The sequence below is a fragment of the Brassica napus genome, chromosome A5 (genome assembly GCF_020379485.1).
Source record: "Brassica napus cultivar Da-Ae chromosome A5, Da-Ae, whole genome shotgun sequence".
Classification (NCBI taxonomy): domain Eukaryota; kingdom Viridiplantae; phylum Streptophyta; class Magnoliopsida; order Brassicales; family Brassicaceae; genus Brassica; species Brassica napus.
This window is the reverse complement of record NC_063438.1, coordinates 14,018,602-14,037,797: the sequence shown is the minus strand read 5'-3', so window position 1 is coordinate 14,037,797 and position 19,196 is coordinate 14,018,602. Positions and strand designations below refer to the sequence as shown.

Below are 19,196 nucleotides of genomic sequence, written 5' to 3'. Positions count from 1 at the left end.
ACTGCAACTCAACAACCCTTTAACAACAAGGGGTAGAAACACCTGCTTCTTGAACATCCCCATCAAGCTCTTTGTCGTCATGTGTCATAACCAAGAAACTTGACTTCTTTTCCTTCGCAGTGTTACAAAAATCCTTAACAGGTGCCATGGCAATTTTATGGTTGCCCCACGTAAACATTATCACATTGTCTCGACCTCGATATGTGATATCGTTATCATACTGCCAAGGTCGTCCAAGAAGAATGTGACAAAACATCCATGTCAAGACGTCACAAGTGATCTCCTCCTTATAATGTTTACCTATAGATATGAGAACTTTGCAAGTCATGCTAACTCGAACTTGTGATCCTCTCTTCACCCAACCAAGACCGTATGGTTTCTCATGACGGGTTGTGGGTAGCTTCAGATAGTCCACCAGCTTTTGAGAAACTAAATTCTCTGAGCTTCCATTATCCACAATCACATTACACACCTTGTTTTGAATAGAACAATGTGTTCTAAACAAATCTTACGTTGGCCTCTTCTTTAGATGATGAACAAGACTCGTTGCAGCACAGGTTTATCATCTCTCCAGATTCTTCTTCAGCGAATTCAGCTCCCTCATATTCTTCATTCTCAGCAAAATCCCTTTCATCCTCTTCATCTTCTTCCTATGATAGCAACTGTTCTCCGACTTGGACAGACATTTGATTTATGACCATGTCCTTGGCAACGGAAAACACTTGTCAATGGAAGGCTTAGCATAAGGATTGTTTTGTCTCTGAGCTGGTGCCTTGTTCTGTTGGGTTGAGTTAGAGCTACTAGCCTTTGTTTCCCGATGGAGTCTTTATTGGCTACACTCTTTTTCTTTCTCACTTGTTGGTTCAAAATTGGTCTGAGCCGTGTTTCTTCTAAATGTTGAGAACCCGCGTGATGACTTCTCCATTAACTCAGCTTTTAATGCTAGACTGGAAGCTTCCTGCACAGTCCATACGGTTTGCAAACCCATCTTTCCCTGAAGAGAACCCTTTAACCCACTGATGTACCTAGCCACCTTCTGATTCTCTGTTTCGCCTAACTCATTGCGTTCAGAGAAACGCAGAAGAATCAGCTGTGTACCTCGGTCACAGTTCTGTTTCCTTGAACACAATCGAGATACATCTTGTAAAGAATTTGTTCGTAATCTTCTGGTAAGAATCGCTCCAGCATTAATTGCTTCATTCGACGCCAAGTCCTAACTGGTCCTCTCCTTTGTCTTTGCCTTTGGACAACGAGTTATCCCAACACATGCCGCAGTCTTCTTCAGTTTGACAGCTACCATCTTAACTTGTTTATTCTCGGAAGCCCATGACATCCAAAAAAATCGATCAACATCAATTTGCCATCAAGAAACTCCTCCACTCCCATAGTTCCATAGAACAATGGAATATCGGCTTTTACCCGATAATCATATTGTTTTTGTTGGTTTCCTTCAGCTATTTCTTCTTCTGATTCTTCTTCTGAACTAGAATTATCAACAATAACATCACGATTGTTTCGACCTTGTTGACCCCGAATTGGTCTTCTTTCTCTTCTTTCTCCACCTCTTTGACCGGGTTATTAACCTGATTTGGATAAGCCACAACCTGATTATTTAACGCAGTTTACCAGATTTGCCAATTGAGCAGTTACAGTAGTGAGGTTTGTGGTTGCCTCCCTTAAACCTTCTGCGAAAACCCTCGAAGTCGGCTTGGTTACTGGTTGATCACCCATGGCTGATCAAGCTTCGAAAGAGAAGGAGAAGACCTTGCTCTGATACCACTTGACGCAGTCGGAAATCACTAAGGTTAGCAAACACTAACCCTTAGATCAAAATCAAGCTCTCAAGCAAGAACTCGAATATTAAGCTCTGGAATCCACCAGAAAAGATAAAAGCTTAAAAACTTCTATTGATAAGAAAGATATGAATGTCCAAAACAGAATACCTAAAACTCTCTATATAGAGAGAGCCTAAACATAAAAAGGTAAATCCCTATAATAAATAAAAAAACATGAAATAAAGGAAAACTTCTAGATTAGGGTATGTAATTAAGAGTCTCGACACAGCTGATAATCAAAAACAAATGTATGAACGCAATAGTACATGTTGAGACATACGAAGATACGAAGAATAGACAACCGCAAAGTATAAAAAAAGATGCGGTTGAGTTTCAAAGAGCAGGATCAGATGTATATTGAGAAACAAAAAGGTGGTAAACTTACATTATAGATTTGCCTCCAAAATTTACACTGCGTGATAGAACAAACCAAACACTTTAGCCTGTTATTTGTTCTTATGCTGCTTTCGTAGTCGTTTGGATATTGATTGATGTTTTGGACATTCGTGACTCCTCAATCTAACCTTTACTGTAAAAAGTACGCTTCCTGTTTCGGTTAATTATATGGCATTGGATGTGATATAATTAAGAAGTTTAATGGATACATAGGCTGTTACTGTATAAGTAAATTCTTCTTATCGATTCATTTGACGTCGATTTAAAGAAAGCTCCAACGATCAAGTAAAATCTAGGGTTTCATATCTACCGTCTCTTCCGCAAGATTCTTATGGGTTTTTCCGGTTTATAAAGAAAAAGTTGTATTTTATAGCCATCTAACTATCCAGGATACAAACTTCTTATATCTTGGACGATAAGTACAAATAGATTAAGTGAATAAAATATACGAACCCGGCGCGTAGCGCCGGAATACCACTAGTATGATTATATGTTACATAAAATGCAAATAGAAGAGTTAACCGGTTAACTCTAAGGCGGCTTCCAAATGCGCAAAAGCGGCTGGCCTAAAGATTGACCAAGTGAGACCATTGCCGTGCATTTGTCACTGACAATACGTTGAATGTCCGCACCAAGACAGAGGCGGAAGTTGGAATAGTTAGACCTGAGTGGAACCTGACATTGCGTTCTCGTCAATAAGCAATAAAAACACAGCCTGCCAAGCTTGAAACTGAACATGGCACATTTTACTATAACGGTCTGAAGAAACATTCTCAACTCAGGTCAGTAGAATCGCATTCCAAGAAGTTGGAAGGACATTCTGATTGAGGCGAGCAGCAGATAGTGGACCATACTTCTGCTGAGTAATGACATTCAAAGAATAAATGATTCCAGATTCATCAGCCTGGCGGCAGAGGAGACAAGTAGAGCCAACGTCCAGACCCCAAGAATGGAGACGGTACAACGTTGGGTTTCTATCAAGATGAATAACAAGTAGTCGTAGCATGTCGAGGGATAATGCCTTTATGCCATAGCAGAGGAGCCCAATCTTTTGGAGCAGCAGATGAGGCCAATGGCCTCCCATATCAAGCGAGATATGAAGGTTTTCTGATATTTCCATTGATATCTAATTAGGAATATCTGGCCTATCATAGAGGAAATCGTAGTTAAGAAGGACAGCAGTTGGAGGTGGCGATTAGACCTTGCTGCCGAGAGAGACCAAGAGCGCCCGTTCCAAACATCTGAAACCAGTGCAAATAAAGGAACCCCAAGAGAGAGGGGCCATATGGTCCAAGGAAACCATAGAGAGAGAGAGAGAGAGCCAAATGGGGTCCAAGGATTCCACCAGAAATAAGTATATTTCTCTTCTGCCAATCGATATTCTGATTAAAATCAGAGCTTTGGACGCAGCTTGAGTAATCTCCTGAACATCCAGGAAAATGTTTTTTTTTCTCTTTAGAGACCAAAAAGGGGCTCTATTCAAATCCATCTCTGCCTTATCCAAGCGACCCAGATCAAACCAGCTATTGAATTACAACATCCATATTAGTTTTAAGGCACACGTTTCGCTCCATGTCTCAAATTTCAGATATCAAGCCCGCCCTCATGCTTAGGAGTGACACATCCTTCCAAGCAACCTTTGCGCCTGTTGGAAATCCCAATAGTCCCTGCCATAAGAAAGAACTACAAAGAGAATTGAGAGCTCTCATTACTCACTTGGGAAGAAAAAAAAAACGCACTTGACCAGTAGCCAATGATACCAGAGATGACAAAGGTAAGCACAGGTTAGCCTGCCCGCCATAGATAGAGTTCTTGTAGTCCAAGAGCTCATTTCTTTTTTTCTGCAGAAGTAGCGGATCACAGTCTGAGAAGGATAACTTCTTCGTGCAAAGAGGAGTCCCAAGATAGCGAACCGGAAGATTGGAGCGTGCAAGCCCGAACCCATTGGAGATGCGCTGAATCTCATCCTCCCCAATCCCTGAAGCGCACAAGGTAGTTTTGCTGATGTTAACTGCAAGGCCATACATCATTTCAAAATCTGATAACACAGCAAACACTCCTTCCAAAGATAATTCAGAACCCTCGATGAAAATAAGAAAATCATCAGCGAAGCACAAACGAGTCAATTGTTGATCGGCACTGTCATGATGGTAACCAAAGAAACCAGAAGCCCTGTTCAGCATTAACGATAGAATATTCATCATCATGACAAATAAGATTGGCGACAACGGATCTCCTTGTCTTAGACCAGTCTTCCCTTTTAAGTAGCCCGATGTGACTCCGTTTATACTGAGGGAGATGGATGGAGAGCATATGCACGTGTAACCCAGCCAATGAACAGAGGAGGCAGATCATAGGCGTGAAGAGTACTCAGCACGAAATCCCATCTAACCGAATCGAAAGCTTTCGCTAAGTCAACTTTGACAGTCATTTTTGGAACCTCTGAATCTTGTGGTAGCCATAAGAACCTCTGAGGCGGCAACAAATGTTCTCAAGAATCAACCTATCTTGACAAAACCTGGCTGGTTCGGTAAGATGATAGAAGGAAGGATAGACTTTAGCCGGTTGGAGATGAGCTCCGAGATCAACTTATATTGTGTATTAAGACACCACTATAGGTCTGAATTCTTGATAGTGTTTGCACCAGGCCACTTGGGAAGGGGACAAAGGATATGTCGTCTAAAGACGTGGCATAAAGCTGGTCTGAAGAAATCAAGAGTGGAAGAAGATATGAATTCCTCACCAAGCACGCTCTAGGAGGCTCTAAAAAAATTAAACGGGAAAGCCATCTGGCCCTGGGTTCTTACTCTTCATTTTTTGAAGCGCAAGATAGATCATATCGGGCGTAAACAGAAGCATGCAAGCTTCTTTATCCTGACTTGAGCATCTTGTGTATATAATCGCTCAGAAAATCTGGAAGATAGGCCAGAAGGTACCTCGAATAGTGCATAAATACTTTCAAAATACTCCCAGCAGCTAGAGAGCACCTCCTGGAGCGAGTTTGTAACAGACCCATCATCACGAAGCAGTTTCTTAACAGCAATTAGAGCATTCCGCACTGTCATCATATTATGATAGAAGGGAGTATTCAGATCACCTTCACCCAGCCATTTTACTCGCGAACGCTGTTTGAAGAAGCTTTCCTCAGTTAGGCGCAGATAAATCCAAGATCCTTAGCTAGAACTTCTGTCTGAACATTGATTGGCGTAGGATCATCAAGAGCAATAAGCTGAGGAGCAGAAACCAATTAGCCTCTCTATGCTATCTGCACTCGTTTCTCGATATCACTATAACTGTCTTGGTGCAAAGTTTTCATGGGCCTCTTTAGACTTTTTTTTTTTAATTTGGAACAGAAATCCCTCAAAGTATAGGCCCGAGGACCTGCCTGAGCGCAAGCTCCCGTCACAACTTCAATGAAGTGGGTTCTTAGTTAATAAATTGTAGAACCTGAACGGCGAGTGCCAAAAGAATTGGAGGCGGAGTAGACAATTGAATATGGCAAGGACAATGATCTGAAAACTCCGGTGCCGAGAATTCACAATGACCTTGAAGGAAATGTAGAATCCATGCCCCATTCACCAGACACCTATCAAGTTTTTGCCGACTGGTTCTGAAGGCCGCTTATTTGTCCACGTATATTTAGGACCTGTATAAGGTAGATCAAAAAGACCAAGGTCACCAGACACTGTTGTAAAGTCTTTAGACAATGACTTTAAGTTACCCACGTCTACAAAATCTCTAAGACAAAGAATGTGAGTTACCCACAGCTTATAAAGTCTTAGACAAAGACTTGAGTTACCCACAGTTATGAAGTCAAGTCTATAAGACGAAGATTCTGAGTTACCACGGTTTATAAGTATATAGACAAAGAATGTGAAATACCGACGGCTTGTAATGTATTTAGACACACTTTGGGTTACTGACATCTTATAAAGTCTGAAGACAGAGACTTTGAGTTACTCACGGCTTATTAAGTCTTTAAACAAAGATTGTGAGTTTTTCCACGGCTTATAAAGTCTTTGAGTTACCCACGGCTTATAAAGTCTTTATTAACCATATCCCAAACAAATATTAGTCGGTAGTGCATGTCTAAGCAAGGATGTCTGGGGGATAGAATGTATGACTTAATTAGTTACCCACGGCTGAAGACAAGTCTATAGACAGACTGTGTTTTGTACCCACGTGTTGCTTATAGACAAAGGCTATGAAACTTGGATAGATCAAACAACCCATGGCTTACCAGAAAAGTCTTTAGATTTGACAAAAGACTATGAATGTTTGGTTGATAAAGGACTAAGGCTTACAAGAACGTCTTTAAACAGACACAAGACAATGAATATATTGATGGATAAAAATAAAATACAAACAGTACACCTTACAGTCTCTAGACAAAGACCGAGTTAGTTACCCATGGCTTATAAAGTCTTTAGACAAAAACTGTGAGTTACCCACCGCTTTAAAAGTCTTTAAACAAAGACCATAACTTTCAAATGATGTATATGAAGTCTTTAGAAAATATTGAGAACCACAAGGGCTTATGAAAATTTGCAAAGACTGAGTTGAAAAATTCTTATGAAGAGTCTTTAGACAATATCAAGTTATCAACAAAGTGCTTACAAAAACAACAAACGGCTTAAGAATTTTTTTGGACATGAGACTGTGATTGTACCCACTTCTTGCAATAAAGTTTTAGACAAAGACTATGAAACGTAGAGTGGATCAAACAACAATGGCTTACAAAAGGTCTTTAGACACGCAAAAACTATGAATGTTTGGATGTATAAAATGACCAACGGTACACCGGAAAGTCTTTAGACAAAGACTATGTGTTATAATCGGCTTATAAAAGTCTTTACACAAAGACAATGACTTGAAAGAGTCTTTAGACGGTAAACGTTTTAGATAGACTTTGACTGCTTGTTACACACGGCTTATGAAAAGTCTATAGAAAAAACTCAGATGGAAACGGCTTATGAAGAATCTTTAGAAAATATCTACCCACGGCTTATGAAAAGTTTTTAGACAGACTCAACTTGGACAAAGCTACAACACACTGCTATGAGTCTTCAGACAAAGACTAAGACTGAATCTAGATTACTACCCAGGGCTGCTTTATCAAAGTCTTTAGACCAAGACTAGGGTTGGTTTTAGACTTGTTGGATATAATGAAAAAAGGTCATCAAATTCTAAATGCAAAGACTATAAACTGAAAAGAGGTTCTTTTCTTTACCAGAACGGCTTCTTCAAAAAGTATATAGATAAATCTTATCAATGGTTTTGGAGTTGTTGGATGGGAAAAACGACCAACTCCGTAACGTCTTAAGGAACCCACGGCTTATAAAAGTTCATAAAGACGAGAACTATGAACAACTAGACGTTGACTTGATTGCATGCGAAAACAACTAATGGTGAAAAACGACCAACGGTTTAAATAGATTGTAGGAAAAACTATTATTGTTCGATGGAAAAATCTACCCGCGGCTTAGAAAAGTCCTACACAAAGACTATCTTTGTTTGAGTTTTTGTACGGTAAACAAGATCAACGACTTAAAAGAAGATTTAAAGCAGAGACTATAAACCAAAAACCAAATATTTACAATAACCACAAGGCTTAAAAGAGTTTAAGACAATAACATGAATCAAAAACAGCATCCTTACTTCACCACAAGCCTTGACAAATATTTAGACAAAGACTACATGTCTGCTTTTAGATTGTTGGATGGAAATTGGCTTAAACCAAGTCTTTAAGACATAGTATGAACCAAAGAACGAACTGAAGGAAATAAATAGAAGGAACTCTCCTGATATTATTTTCCTAATGGAAACAAAGAACCCAGACGTCAAAACTCTAAAAGAGCTACAATGGCTAATCCCTGAAAAGTACTACACAGTTCCCCCGGAGTCACCGGGAAGTGGAGGTCTCTTCCTATACTGGAAGAAAGAGATCAACCTGACGATCAACTCAGCGACAAAGAACTTCACTGATACTACTATCTCTTATAAAGGAGTGGATTTCCACACTACATTTGTCTACGGTGAACCTGATCAGACTAAGAGACAAGAAGTTTGGGATGAGCTTTCTAATCTCCAGGACAAGAACTCAAACCCGTGGTACCTAACAGGAGATTTCAATGAAATTATTGATAATAGCGAGAAGTGCGGTGGTCCGGAGAGAGCGGAAGGCACTTTCTGTGCATTCAGATCATTCCTGTCGACAAATGGCTTGTTTGATCTAAAGCATTGTGGAAGTTCTCTGTCATGGAGAGGAAAAAGATACAAGCACCTGGTGCAATGCCGACTCGATAGAACCCTGTGTAACGCAGAATGGTCCGACCTCTTCCCATCTTGCCGAAGCCAGTACTTGCGATATGAGGGATCGGATCATAGACCCTTAGTATCTTTCCTGGATACAAGGAGGAAAAAAGGAAAAGGGATTTTTAGATTTGATCGAAGGCTCAAAGACAATGAAGAAATAAAAGCAATCATCAAAGGACTCTGGGAGAACAACACTAACCTGGAAGTTGAGGAAAAACTCTCACTATGCCGTCAAGCAATATGCAAGTGGAGTAAGGAATTTTACGAAAACAGCAGACTGAGCATTGAGACTATCCGGAGGAAACTTGATGAAGCAATGTCTAACCCAGTCCCAGATGAGAGGCTCCTGCAAAAGTTAAACATAAATTTACTCAAGATGTATAAGGAAGAAGAGAACTTCTGGAAACAACGAAGTCGCCAGTTATGGCTGTCACTTGGAGATTCTAATACAGGTTATTTCCATGCTACTACTAAAAGTAGAAAGTAAAAAAACAAGCTGACAGTCATAGAGGATGAAGATGGACTACCTTGTTATGAAGAAGAGCAGATATCGGACGTGATTTGCAATTACTACACAAATCTCTTCACAGCAACAACCTCAGATGGAGCACAGATAGTCCAAGAGGCGCTCAAGCCCTGTATCACAGAGAAACAAAACCAAAGGCTAATAAGAGACCCCACACCAAAGGAGATCAAGGAGGCTAATTTTGCACTTAATCCGGACAAGGCACCTTGTCCTGATGGATTCTCTGCAAGTTTCTTTCAGGCTAATTGGGAGATAACTGGGCCATCGGTGATCAGGGAGATACAGCAATTCTTCCAGACGGGGAGCCTCGCAAAAACAGTAAATCACACTTATGTTAGATTGATTCCCAAACACCTCGATGCAAAGAGAGCTGAAGACTACAGACCCATTGCCTTGTGCAATATCTACTACAAGATCATATCCAAGTTGTTAGCTTTAAGGCTTAAGGAGGTTCTAAATTCAGTAATTTCTGAGAATCAATCAGCATTCATTCCAGGGAGAGTGATCACAGATAATGTTCTGATTACTCACGAAGTACTTCACTATCTAAAGTCATCTGAGGCAACACAACAGTGTTCGATGGCTGTTAAAACAGACATGTCTAAGGCTTATGACAGAATAGAATGGAGATTTGTCTATCAGGTCCTAAGAAGATTGGGTTTTCACAGCAAGTGGACTATGTGGATAATGGAATGCATCTCAACAGTATCCTATGCTTATCTAATTAATGATAATGTATATGGAATGGTTAAACCTCAGCGAGGCATCAGACAGGGAGATCCCCTCTCCCCTTACATATTCATACTATGTGGGGAGGTTCTATCAGGTCTATGCAAAAAGGCAGGAAGGGAAGGAACCTTACAAGGAATTAGAGTGGCAAGAGGAAGTCCACGTGTCAATCATTTGCTTTTTGCTGATGACACCATGTTCTTCTGCTCTGCCACACCAGAAGCCTGCGTTGCGCTGAAGAAGATCCTCACAGACTACGAGTGTGCCTCGGGACAACAGATAAACAAAACCAAGTCAGCTATTACTTTCTCGAAAAGGACCCCACCAGAGTTGAAAGAAAAGGCGAAATTTATTCTTAGAATTACAAGAGAAGGAGGAGAAGGAAAGTACCTTGGAGTCCCCGAGCATTTCGGACGCAGAAAGAGAGATTTGTTCACGGAAATTGTTGATAGGATCCGCCAGAGAGCGGCAAGCTGGAACAACAGGTTTCTATCGAAGGCGGGGAAACTGACAATGATGAAAGCTGTTCTCCAAGCAATCCCTACCTATACAATGTCATGTTTTGAACTGCCAATAAGTCTCTGTAAGAGAATTCAATCTGTGTTGACAAGATTTTGGTGGGATGGAGGGGATAATAAAAGGAAGATGAGCTGGGTTGCCTGGAAAAAGCTAACGAGATCTAAAGCTGAAGGAGGTCTAGGTTTCAGGGACATTCAATTGTTCAATCAGGCTCTATTAGCTAAAATTTCCTGGAGGATCATAACTACCCCGGATTGTCTACTAGCTAGAGTGCTCAAAGGGAAGTACTGTCACCGGAAGAACTTCCTAGAGGTAGAACAACCATCGACATGCTCACATGGATGGAAGGGGATACTACTCGGAAGGGACCTTCTCAGAGATAATATAGGCAAGGCAATTGGAAATGGTGCAACTACAAGAGTGTGGAAAGACGCCTGGGTATCTCTTAAAGACCAATCAAAACCTTTTGGACCAATACAGGAAAAAGACCTAGACCTAAGGGTGTCTGATCTACTGACAAGTGATATGCAATGGAATAAACAGAGAATCAAGGAGATTTTACCTTGCCTTCACAGAAGAGATTCAATGCCTTAAACCAAGCAGAGCAGGGGCGGAGGATAAATTCATCTGGCAACATCTTCCCTCGGGTGTGTATTCCACAAGATCAGGGTACAACTCTGTGGCAAAACAGTCACCAGAAGATGCAGGCCCACGAGCAACAACTGAGTTTGACTGGATCAAGGATATATGGGCAAGCAAATGTTCACCAAAGCTGAGAGTCTTCATGTGGTCGATCATTCAGGGTGCCCTGGCCCTAGGGGAAAATTTACAACGAAGAGGAATCAATACAGAAGCAAAATGTCCAAGATGCCAGAGTACAGAATCGCCTTTACATACCTTCTTCTTGTGCCCTTTTGCGCAGCAAGTATGGAGTAATGTCCCTCTTAAAGATGAAGTTCACATAGCTACTGATGACACTTTTGCAACAGCGGTTGTGAGATTCAGATCAACAATTTGCCTCCCGCCTACTGGGATTCCACACACCATCCTCCCTTGGATATGTTGGTCGATATGGAAGGATCGTAACTCCCTTATTTTCGAAAATAAACTATCACAGCCAGAGGAAGTGGCCACAAAGGGATTAGCATGGGAAAGGGAATGGAACAAAGCTCAAACAAACACAAAAGAGCTACAAAGCACCAACCTGCATACAGATCGTCAGGAAGACAGAGGACTAGCTGACTCGGGCAGTGAAGTCATCATCTGCAGAACGGATGCAGCTTGGGATGCAGCGAGGAAGAAAGCGGGTTTAGCTTGGATCTTCACAGGATCAAAGGAAGTCACCCTCAGTCGAGGATCTATGGTACAGAATTTCGTCGATTCCCCGCTGGTAGCTGAGGCCCTGGCGGTTCGGGAAGGGCTGTATACGGCAGTGAATCAGGAGTTCTCACACATCCGAGTGTACTCCGACAACTCAACGCTCATTGGAGCTATTAACAACAAGACACAAAGGAAAGATCTGCTAGGAATCACCATGGATATTCAAGCTATCTCCTCTGTATTTGTTTCTATTGCGTTTTTTCATATTCCCCGTAAAGACAACGTCGAGGCCGACCTTTTGGCAAAAGGGGCTCTCAGAAACGATTTAGTGTAATGGGCTGTTCGAACTGGGCCTAAACCTGGACTGAATCTTGCTCTTCTTTTAGTTTATTAATCAAATTTCTTGTGACAAAAAAAAAAGTATGAACCAAAGAACGATCAATGTAAGTATGAGGCATTTTGCATGAAGTAAAGACTAATTAATTCTGATTTTCTCAGGTATGCATGTGCTTCAGAAGGTGCTCATTTGATGTGCAGCAGATTTCTTTTTTATTATAGATTCAGAATTTTCTCAGGTATGTATGTCCTTTTTCAAACTTGTTTGTAATTTATTTGACGAAAATAACAAGAAGGAGACACATACATGAAGTAAAGACTAGTTTCAATTGTTTAGGTTCGTGCTTCAAAAGCTGTTCATAACCTCACTGATGCCAAGGCTTTGTTCAGGTATATGCTTTTCTTGACTTTTTCTTTGTAAATTGGTATTTGTACATATGAAAAATTTACAAAGTAAGTTATGTGATATATCTAAGCTCCATTTTTTAACTGAAATTTTATTTTAACCTGACTTGTCAACATTTCTTTCATTGGTCTAGCGTCTGTGAGAGTCTAAAAATTGATTGCTAATATATCCATTGATGAACAGGTAGATTTTCTATTTTGATACGTTGGAACACTACATTATGTCTTTACAGTGTTTGTAATCTCTATTGCATGATTTGTAAGGTCTCTAAGTTTTCGAAAACAATGTATCTTGGAGTCGGTTATAGATCAAAGTAGGTGAGAGATTCCTGCATATTGTGGTGGTAGTTTCCTTAAATTTTGAGTGTTTCTGTTTTGTGTTATACTCCCTAGCCTTCAGTGATCATTCTAAACAGCGTATACATTATAAGGTCTTTCGTTTTATGAGATGAATGTATCTTAGAGTCTCTTGTAGATCAACATATGTGAAAGACTGCAGATTGTAGTATTAATTAGTTTCTTTGAATATTAATTTTTTTTGTTTTGGAGTTTCCCTGTTAACCCTAGGTGATCACTGTATACTATATATTGACTCGCATGGTCATATATAGGGCTATGCCTAAATCTAAACCAATAGTTCAGAGAAATAGAAAAACTAAAGTTAAAGAACAAAACTGGCCTCAACACCAAGTCTTCAACCTCCTCGGCTTCTTTAGGCAAGATCAGCAGGCATCTCGCGGATTCGAGTACCGTGGTACAGCTCCATGTCCCAAAGAGTCTTCATGTCACAACTTTTCACAAAGTTAATCGGCTAATCGCAACACCTTCCCACCCAAACCGACCAGCTCGTCCAATGCGATGAATGTAAAGCTCAGGTTTTCGGTATATCATAATTGACCACATGAGAAACCTGCAACTCTTACATCGATCCCTCCTGCCCACACATCTGAAGCAATCAAAACACGGCTTTTAAAAGACCGGAACTTGTTCATGATTTCCGCTCTCTCCTTTTGACGTTTGATGACACTATGAAGTTAGTAGTCCTCATCTTCTCAGTAAGCCAATCCACCTTTTACAATCCAGACCAAAGCTTTAACACTCTCTGACATATAAGATATAGGGAGACCAAGAGAGCTTAAGAACACTAGTACCTTTTGTCTTGTGTTGCAGAAGATAATAGCTTGATTGATAACAAGCCTCCCATAAAGATCGTAAAATGTATCAAACTTCCAATCTTCTTCCCCAACATCAACATAATACTGTTTGATTCCCTGAATGCAGTAATTTGCACGGTGATATTCTAATCTGCATAGAACATCACAGTGCAAATTAATAGTGGACCAGACCTAACTAATGTTGTTGTAACCATTTCCAAATATTAAGAAAGTACAAATAATGAATTCATATGGTATAAACATAAACTAGAAGGTGTATTAAATTTTAAAAATTTCAAAATAATAGTTAGGTCTAACAGAATGTTTTAGTTTTAATAAGAAAGAAAAGCGTGGGTTTTATTTTTTTTAATTATAAACAAAATTTGATATAAATTAAAATTTTACGATTTTGTACATTTGTGTAACAAAGTCTTACTATATCGAAGCAGATAAGTTGTTTAAAATTATATAATTTATATATTAGTTTATATGAGATTATGTATAAAATTATATAATATATATATTACTTTATATGAGATTATGCATGAAATTTTATAATATATATTAATTTATTTGACATTTTGTATCTTTTCAATATTTGAATATTTTTCGGGTTTCAGATATTTTGGGGTTTTAGGTATTTTGAGTATTTCGGTTTCAAAATACTTGAACTGAACCAGATCCACTATGTACCCAAAAAATATAAGTATTTTATTTAAATAATGGACACAGACCTATCCAAACTCAAAAAGAGCCGACCCGAACCTAAACCAAAAAAATTCAGATATCTAGTTGGGTCAAAATATGTAGGACTCAAAAGATCCAAATCCGAAAAGAACTGACCATCCGGTCCAAAGACCCGAATGCCCAAATTTACTCTCTCTCATTATATTTTGTGTGCATTTTATAAGAGTTACATTTGTGAAATTGGTGTAAATTAAGATTTACTTGGCATATTTTAGCTAATTTAATAGTAATAAATTTGTATGTTTTTAATAGTATTTAAACTTATCTTAAATAACAAATTTTTATCATAGATATTCTTATAAAATTAATTTAACGTAATATATATATATATAATTTTGTTTTGACAGATGATTTGCTAAAGTGTTTTTATCAAATTTGATTTTATACATGTTTGAAACTATATAATGTAAAATTATATGGGGTCTTTGCAAATATGACTCAAAACTTGAAGTCAAACACAAAACTAACTCATGTTTTTTTGGAACTTTGACTTGCCTCTTTCACTTCAAAGTTCATATTATTCACGAAAATGCCATCATTTTTTTTCTTATCGAAAATGCATATTTTACTCTATCACCCTCATCTTCCTCAAGTATTCACAATATTGTCATTGCCATCAATACACCAACCACCATGAACAACCAACTCGAAGGTCTTAATGCACCTAAAAATCGATTTACATTTTTTCTTTCTCAATTCTTATGAACTAAAAACAACATCTCTTTCACTTTCTCTCCATATTCATCAAGAAAAACCCAAGATTTTGATTCTAAAAATTTTATGGTTCATAGAGCCATTGAAGCTTACGATTCTTAGTGGGTCACTTTTGTTTGAGATTTCGGGTGCTTGGAGAAGATTTATATGTGCTAAACAAGTTATCTCACTGACTGAAAATATGAAATCAGTTTTTTTTCCCTGATATGTTCGTCCAGGTGACTTACAGGTAAGTCGTCTAGCTGTTGACGACTTACAAGGAAGTCTTCTGGTCAATGCAGAGGTTAATTTTGCAATTGACTTTTAAATGTGTTTTATAGACAACTTACATGGAAGTCGTCCATCTTTGTTTATTAAAATTTATTAAAAAACATTCGAGACGCCATGTAAGTCATCTAGGATAATTGAGTTAGTTTTGCATTTGACCGGATTGTGTCAGAAATTTGACTTTTCCTGGACGACTTACGTGGAAAATTAAAAAACTAATATTTTGTTATACCTAGACGACTTACATGGAAGTCATCTCAGGTTAGGTTTGCAATTGAAAAATAAAACAAAAAAAATAATATTTTTTCTAGACGACTTACAAGGAAGTCGTGCGTCTGACGACTTACATTGAAGTCGTCCATGATTTTATTCCGAGATTCTGTTCAAACCTTGCTTATCTTGGACGACTTCCATGTAAGTCGTCGGACGGACGACTTCCGTGTAAGTCGTCTAAAAAAATAATTTTTTTGTTTTATTTTTCAATTGCAAAATTAGCCTGAGACAACTTACATGAAAGTCGTCTAGGTATAATAAAATACTGATTTTTTTAATTTTCTATTGGACGACTTACGTTTAAGTCGTCCAGGAAAAATCAAATTTATGACACAATCCGGTCAAATGCAAAACTAACATGTTTTTCCTAGATGGCTTACATATAAGTCGGCTCGAGGTTTTTTTTAACAAACAAAGATGGACGACTTTCATGTAAGTCGTCTAGGTTAAAAATCAATTGCAAAACTAACCTAATGGACGACTTCCTACAAGTCTGCCAGACGACCTCCGTGGAAGTCGTTTGCGTCAATGTTTAATAAACTTTCATTTTCTCTAAAACTATAAATAATTTTAAACATTTTCTTGTTAATTCATGTCTATTAATCAATATTTTAGCTAATGAATGAAATCTATAACTTAATTCGTGATATTTATGAGGTTACTAACATTCATGTTTGTTAAAGTTTCTAGCTGATCCGAGAAGACTTAAGTAACTTAAGTTATCAATGACTTAAGTATCATTTTTGTTATATGTTTATGCATAATTATCAATGACTTAAGTATCATTATTGTTATATGCATAAATAATATTTTTTGCTACACGACTTTCCAAAAGACTTCTAAAGAAAGTGTTATATCTTTGAACTTATTAAATGGTTTATCTTTTGTGAATTTGACTAAGTTTTCCTGAGAATTCTTCTTCCTTAGCTGTAATAAATTTTATTAATTTTTTCTATTATTTTGTTTTTCTATTGAAGTTGTATCAATAACTTCAATCATGTCAAGTAATTTTGCCAAGATAATATTGTGGAATATGAACATATTTACCAAATTTTTTATTAATATCTCTTAAAATTTAAAAAATAAAATCACAACTAAATGAGTACACATGCAAATCACAAAACAGACCAGAAACAAAACTATTATAAATCACTCCTATACAAAGACAAGCTTGGACTCCACTTGATATGGAAGACTTTGGAAGACTTCTAGCACTTTATATTTTAGAAGACTTTGGAAGACTTGTGGGAAGTCTTCTCGGAAGTCTTCTAAAATATAATGCGCTAGAAGACTTCCAGAAGACTTCTCGGAAGTCTTCTAGTGCATTATATTTTAGAAGACTTCCAAGAAGACTTTCCATAAATGTTCCAAAGTCTGCTCTAGATTTGAAAAACCTATATATCAAAAAATGTTCAAATGACTTAAAAACAGAAAAAATGAGTGGAAGATTATATAGATCTACTTTTATAGAACACACAAAGTACATATCCAAGTGGAAGATGAGAACCATCTTGTTAAAAACTTACAACAAAAAGATAGATTAGTGAGAAAGACATGAGACAAAAATGAAAATTTCATATAAAGTTTGGTGTTTTCAAATCAAAGAGATTAGAATGGGTTTAGAGAATTTTAGTTTGGGAAAAAAGGTAAGAACTTTATGCAACATGAAGTTACCAAATGAAGAAAAATCAGATATAAGAACTTACCAAAAGGCTCATATCTGTTATGAAAGGGAGACATGTGAGAAGACTCCGTCAGAAGACTTCCAGGTAAGTCGTCCTAGAAATCTTCTAGCGTATTATGTTTTAGACGACTAACAGGTAAGTCGTCCCAGAAGTCTTCTATATCTGAAAAACCTGCATATCCAAATCCAGATCTAAAAAACCTGCATATCCAAAAACGTTCAAATGGCTTAAAACAGATAAAATGAGTGAAAAATTAGATATATCCACCTTTATAGAACACACAAAAATACACATCTAAAATTAATAGATCTATCTTTAAATGAATAGAAGATGAAAACCATGTGATGAAAAACCTGCAAAACAAGATAAACTAGTAAGAATGATATGAGACAAAAACAATAAATTGATATAAAGTTTGGTGTTTATAAGTTTAAAGAGATTAGAGAGAGGTTGGAGAATTTTAGAATGAGGAACATACCATTTTTGTTGCAGCCATTTGAGAGGAGGCGAGAGAATGTGTAAATTTTTCTTTATATATGAAGACAAAAATTCCAATAAAATTAAATATTTTCGATTCAAAAGACTTTCAAAGACTTCAATATTTTTAACGAGATAGTAAAATATTTTTAGCGGGAAACTAAAATATTTTTAGCGAGAGTTAGAAGAGTTTCAGAGAAGTCTTCTAATCGCCAGACGACTTATATGTTAGTCGTCAAGACCCTAAACATAACCCCTAAACTAAATTAACTAACTAAACACTTCATAAAATCAAATTAAACTTAAAAAGTGTTTACTATACACAAAAACAAACACATATAGGTAAAATATAATTTTTCAAAAAAATATTTAAGCTTTCCAAAATCTAACCCTAAGAATAGATACAATACTACAACATATGTTGTCAAACCCTAAGCCAAAGAATATCATGATTAACTACTTTCACTCATCTATGTTGAAAACTATTCAATTTTATTATATTTTAATTTATATTACTTAAAACTATTTATAATTATATGATTTTAAATTTTCACTTATCAAAATATTTTTAAAATTTATTGTTAATATCAACTACACCAGAAAACTTCTTTGGAAGTCGTTTAGATGACTTACAGTATCTATTTTTTTTTGTCACAAGGGGCTGATTGTAATTTCACAAGGCTTTTAGGTTAGTTATGCATTTGATTCAAGTTTGGATATAGTTTTGTATTTAAAATCAAGTTTTGAATCATATTTGGTAAATCTCCCAAATGATATAATATAATATGTTGTATTATACCTGCTAATTCATGCTAATATTGATGACTTAATATTATAGGTCTATTATTGAGCATAAGTGTGTCTATAGTTATTGAATAAAAATAATAACCTTGGGTGATCAATACCATTAAAACATGATCATTCACTTAATGAAAATTATATTTTTCTCAAAAATACCCTTACTCTTACAAAGAATTAATAAAATTCATTAATGGCATTTAAGTCTTTTGTTTTTGGGCCTACAAATACACCTAAATAGATTTATTAATAATGAGCCTATATATATTTAAAAGATATATTAACTTTAAATTTAATATAAGTATAAATATATTATGAACTATAAATAAATTAACAAACATGAAAATATGATTTTCTTAAATATATGTATCAATATTCAAAATAGTTCATTTGAATATTATACAGATTTTCAATACAAACCAAATCATATATCCTATACCATATATCATATACATATTTGAATATCATTTTTCCATGTATAATGTCATTTTATACATAGTATTAATATGACAATTACGAGTGTTCAAGAATATTTTAAAAGTTATATTAAAATAAATTTTTTAATCTAAAATAAAAACACAAACTTATAATATGTTATTAATAACGAAAATAAACTAAAATTGTCATATCAATAAGTTTTTTTATTATTATTTTTTATATAGATAATATAACAAAATTTTCATCAAATTCTAAGGAATCA

At 36.8% G+C, this 19,196-nt stretch overlaps 1 protein-coding gene across 1 annotated transcript; it reads left to right on the top strand.

Moving 5' to 3' along the window:
- The first annotated feature begins 8,049 nt into the window (after positions 1 to 8,049).
- LOC111215880 lies at positions 8,050 to 11,974 on the top strand. The gene is made up of 3 exons (XM_022720093.1): positions 8,050 to 8,998; positions 9,086 to 10,840; positions 10,896 to 11,974. The coding sequence occupies exons 1-3, from the start codon at positions 8,050 to 8,052 to the stop codon at positions 11,972 to 11,974; spliced, it is 3,783 nt and encodes a 1,260-aa protein (XP_022575814.1).
- Positions 11,975 to 19,196: the final 7,222 nt, after the last annotated feature.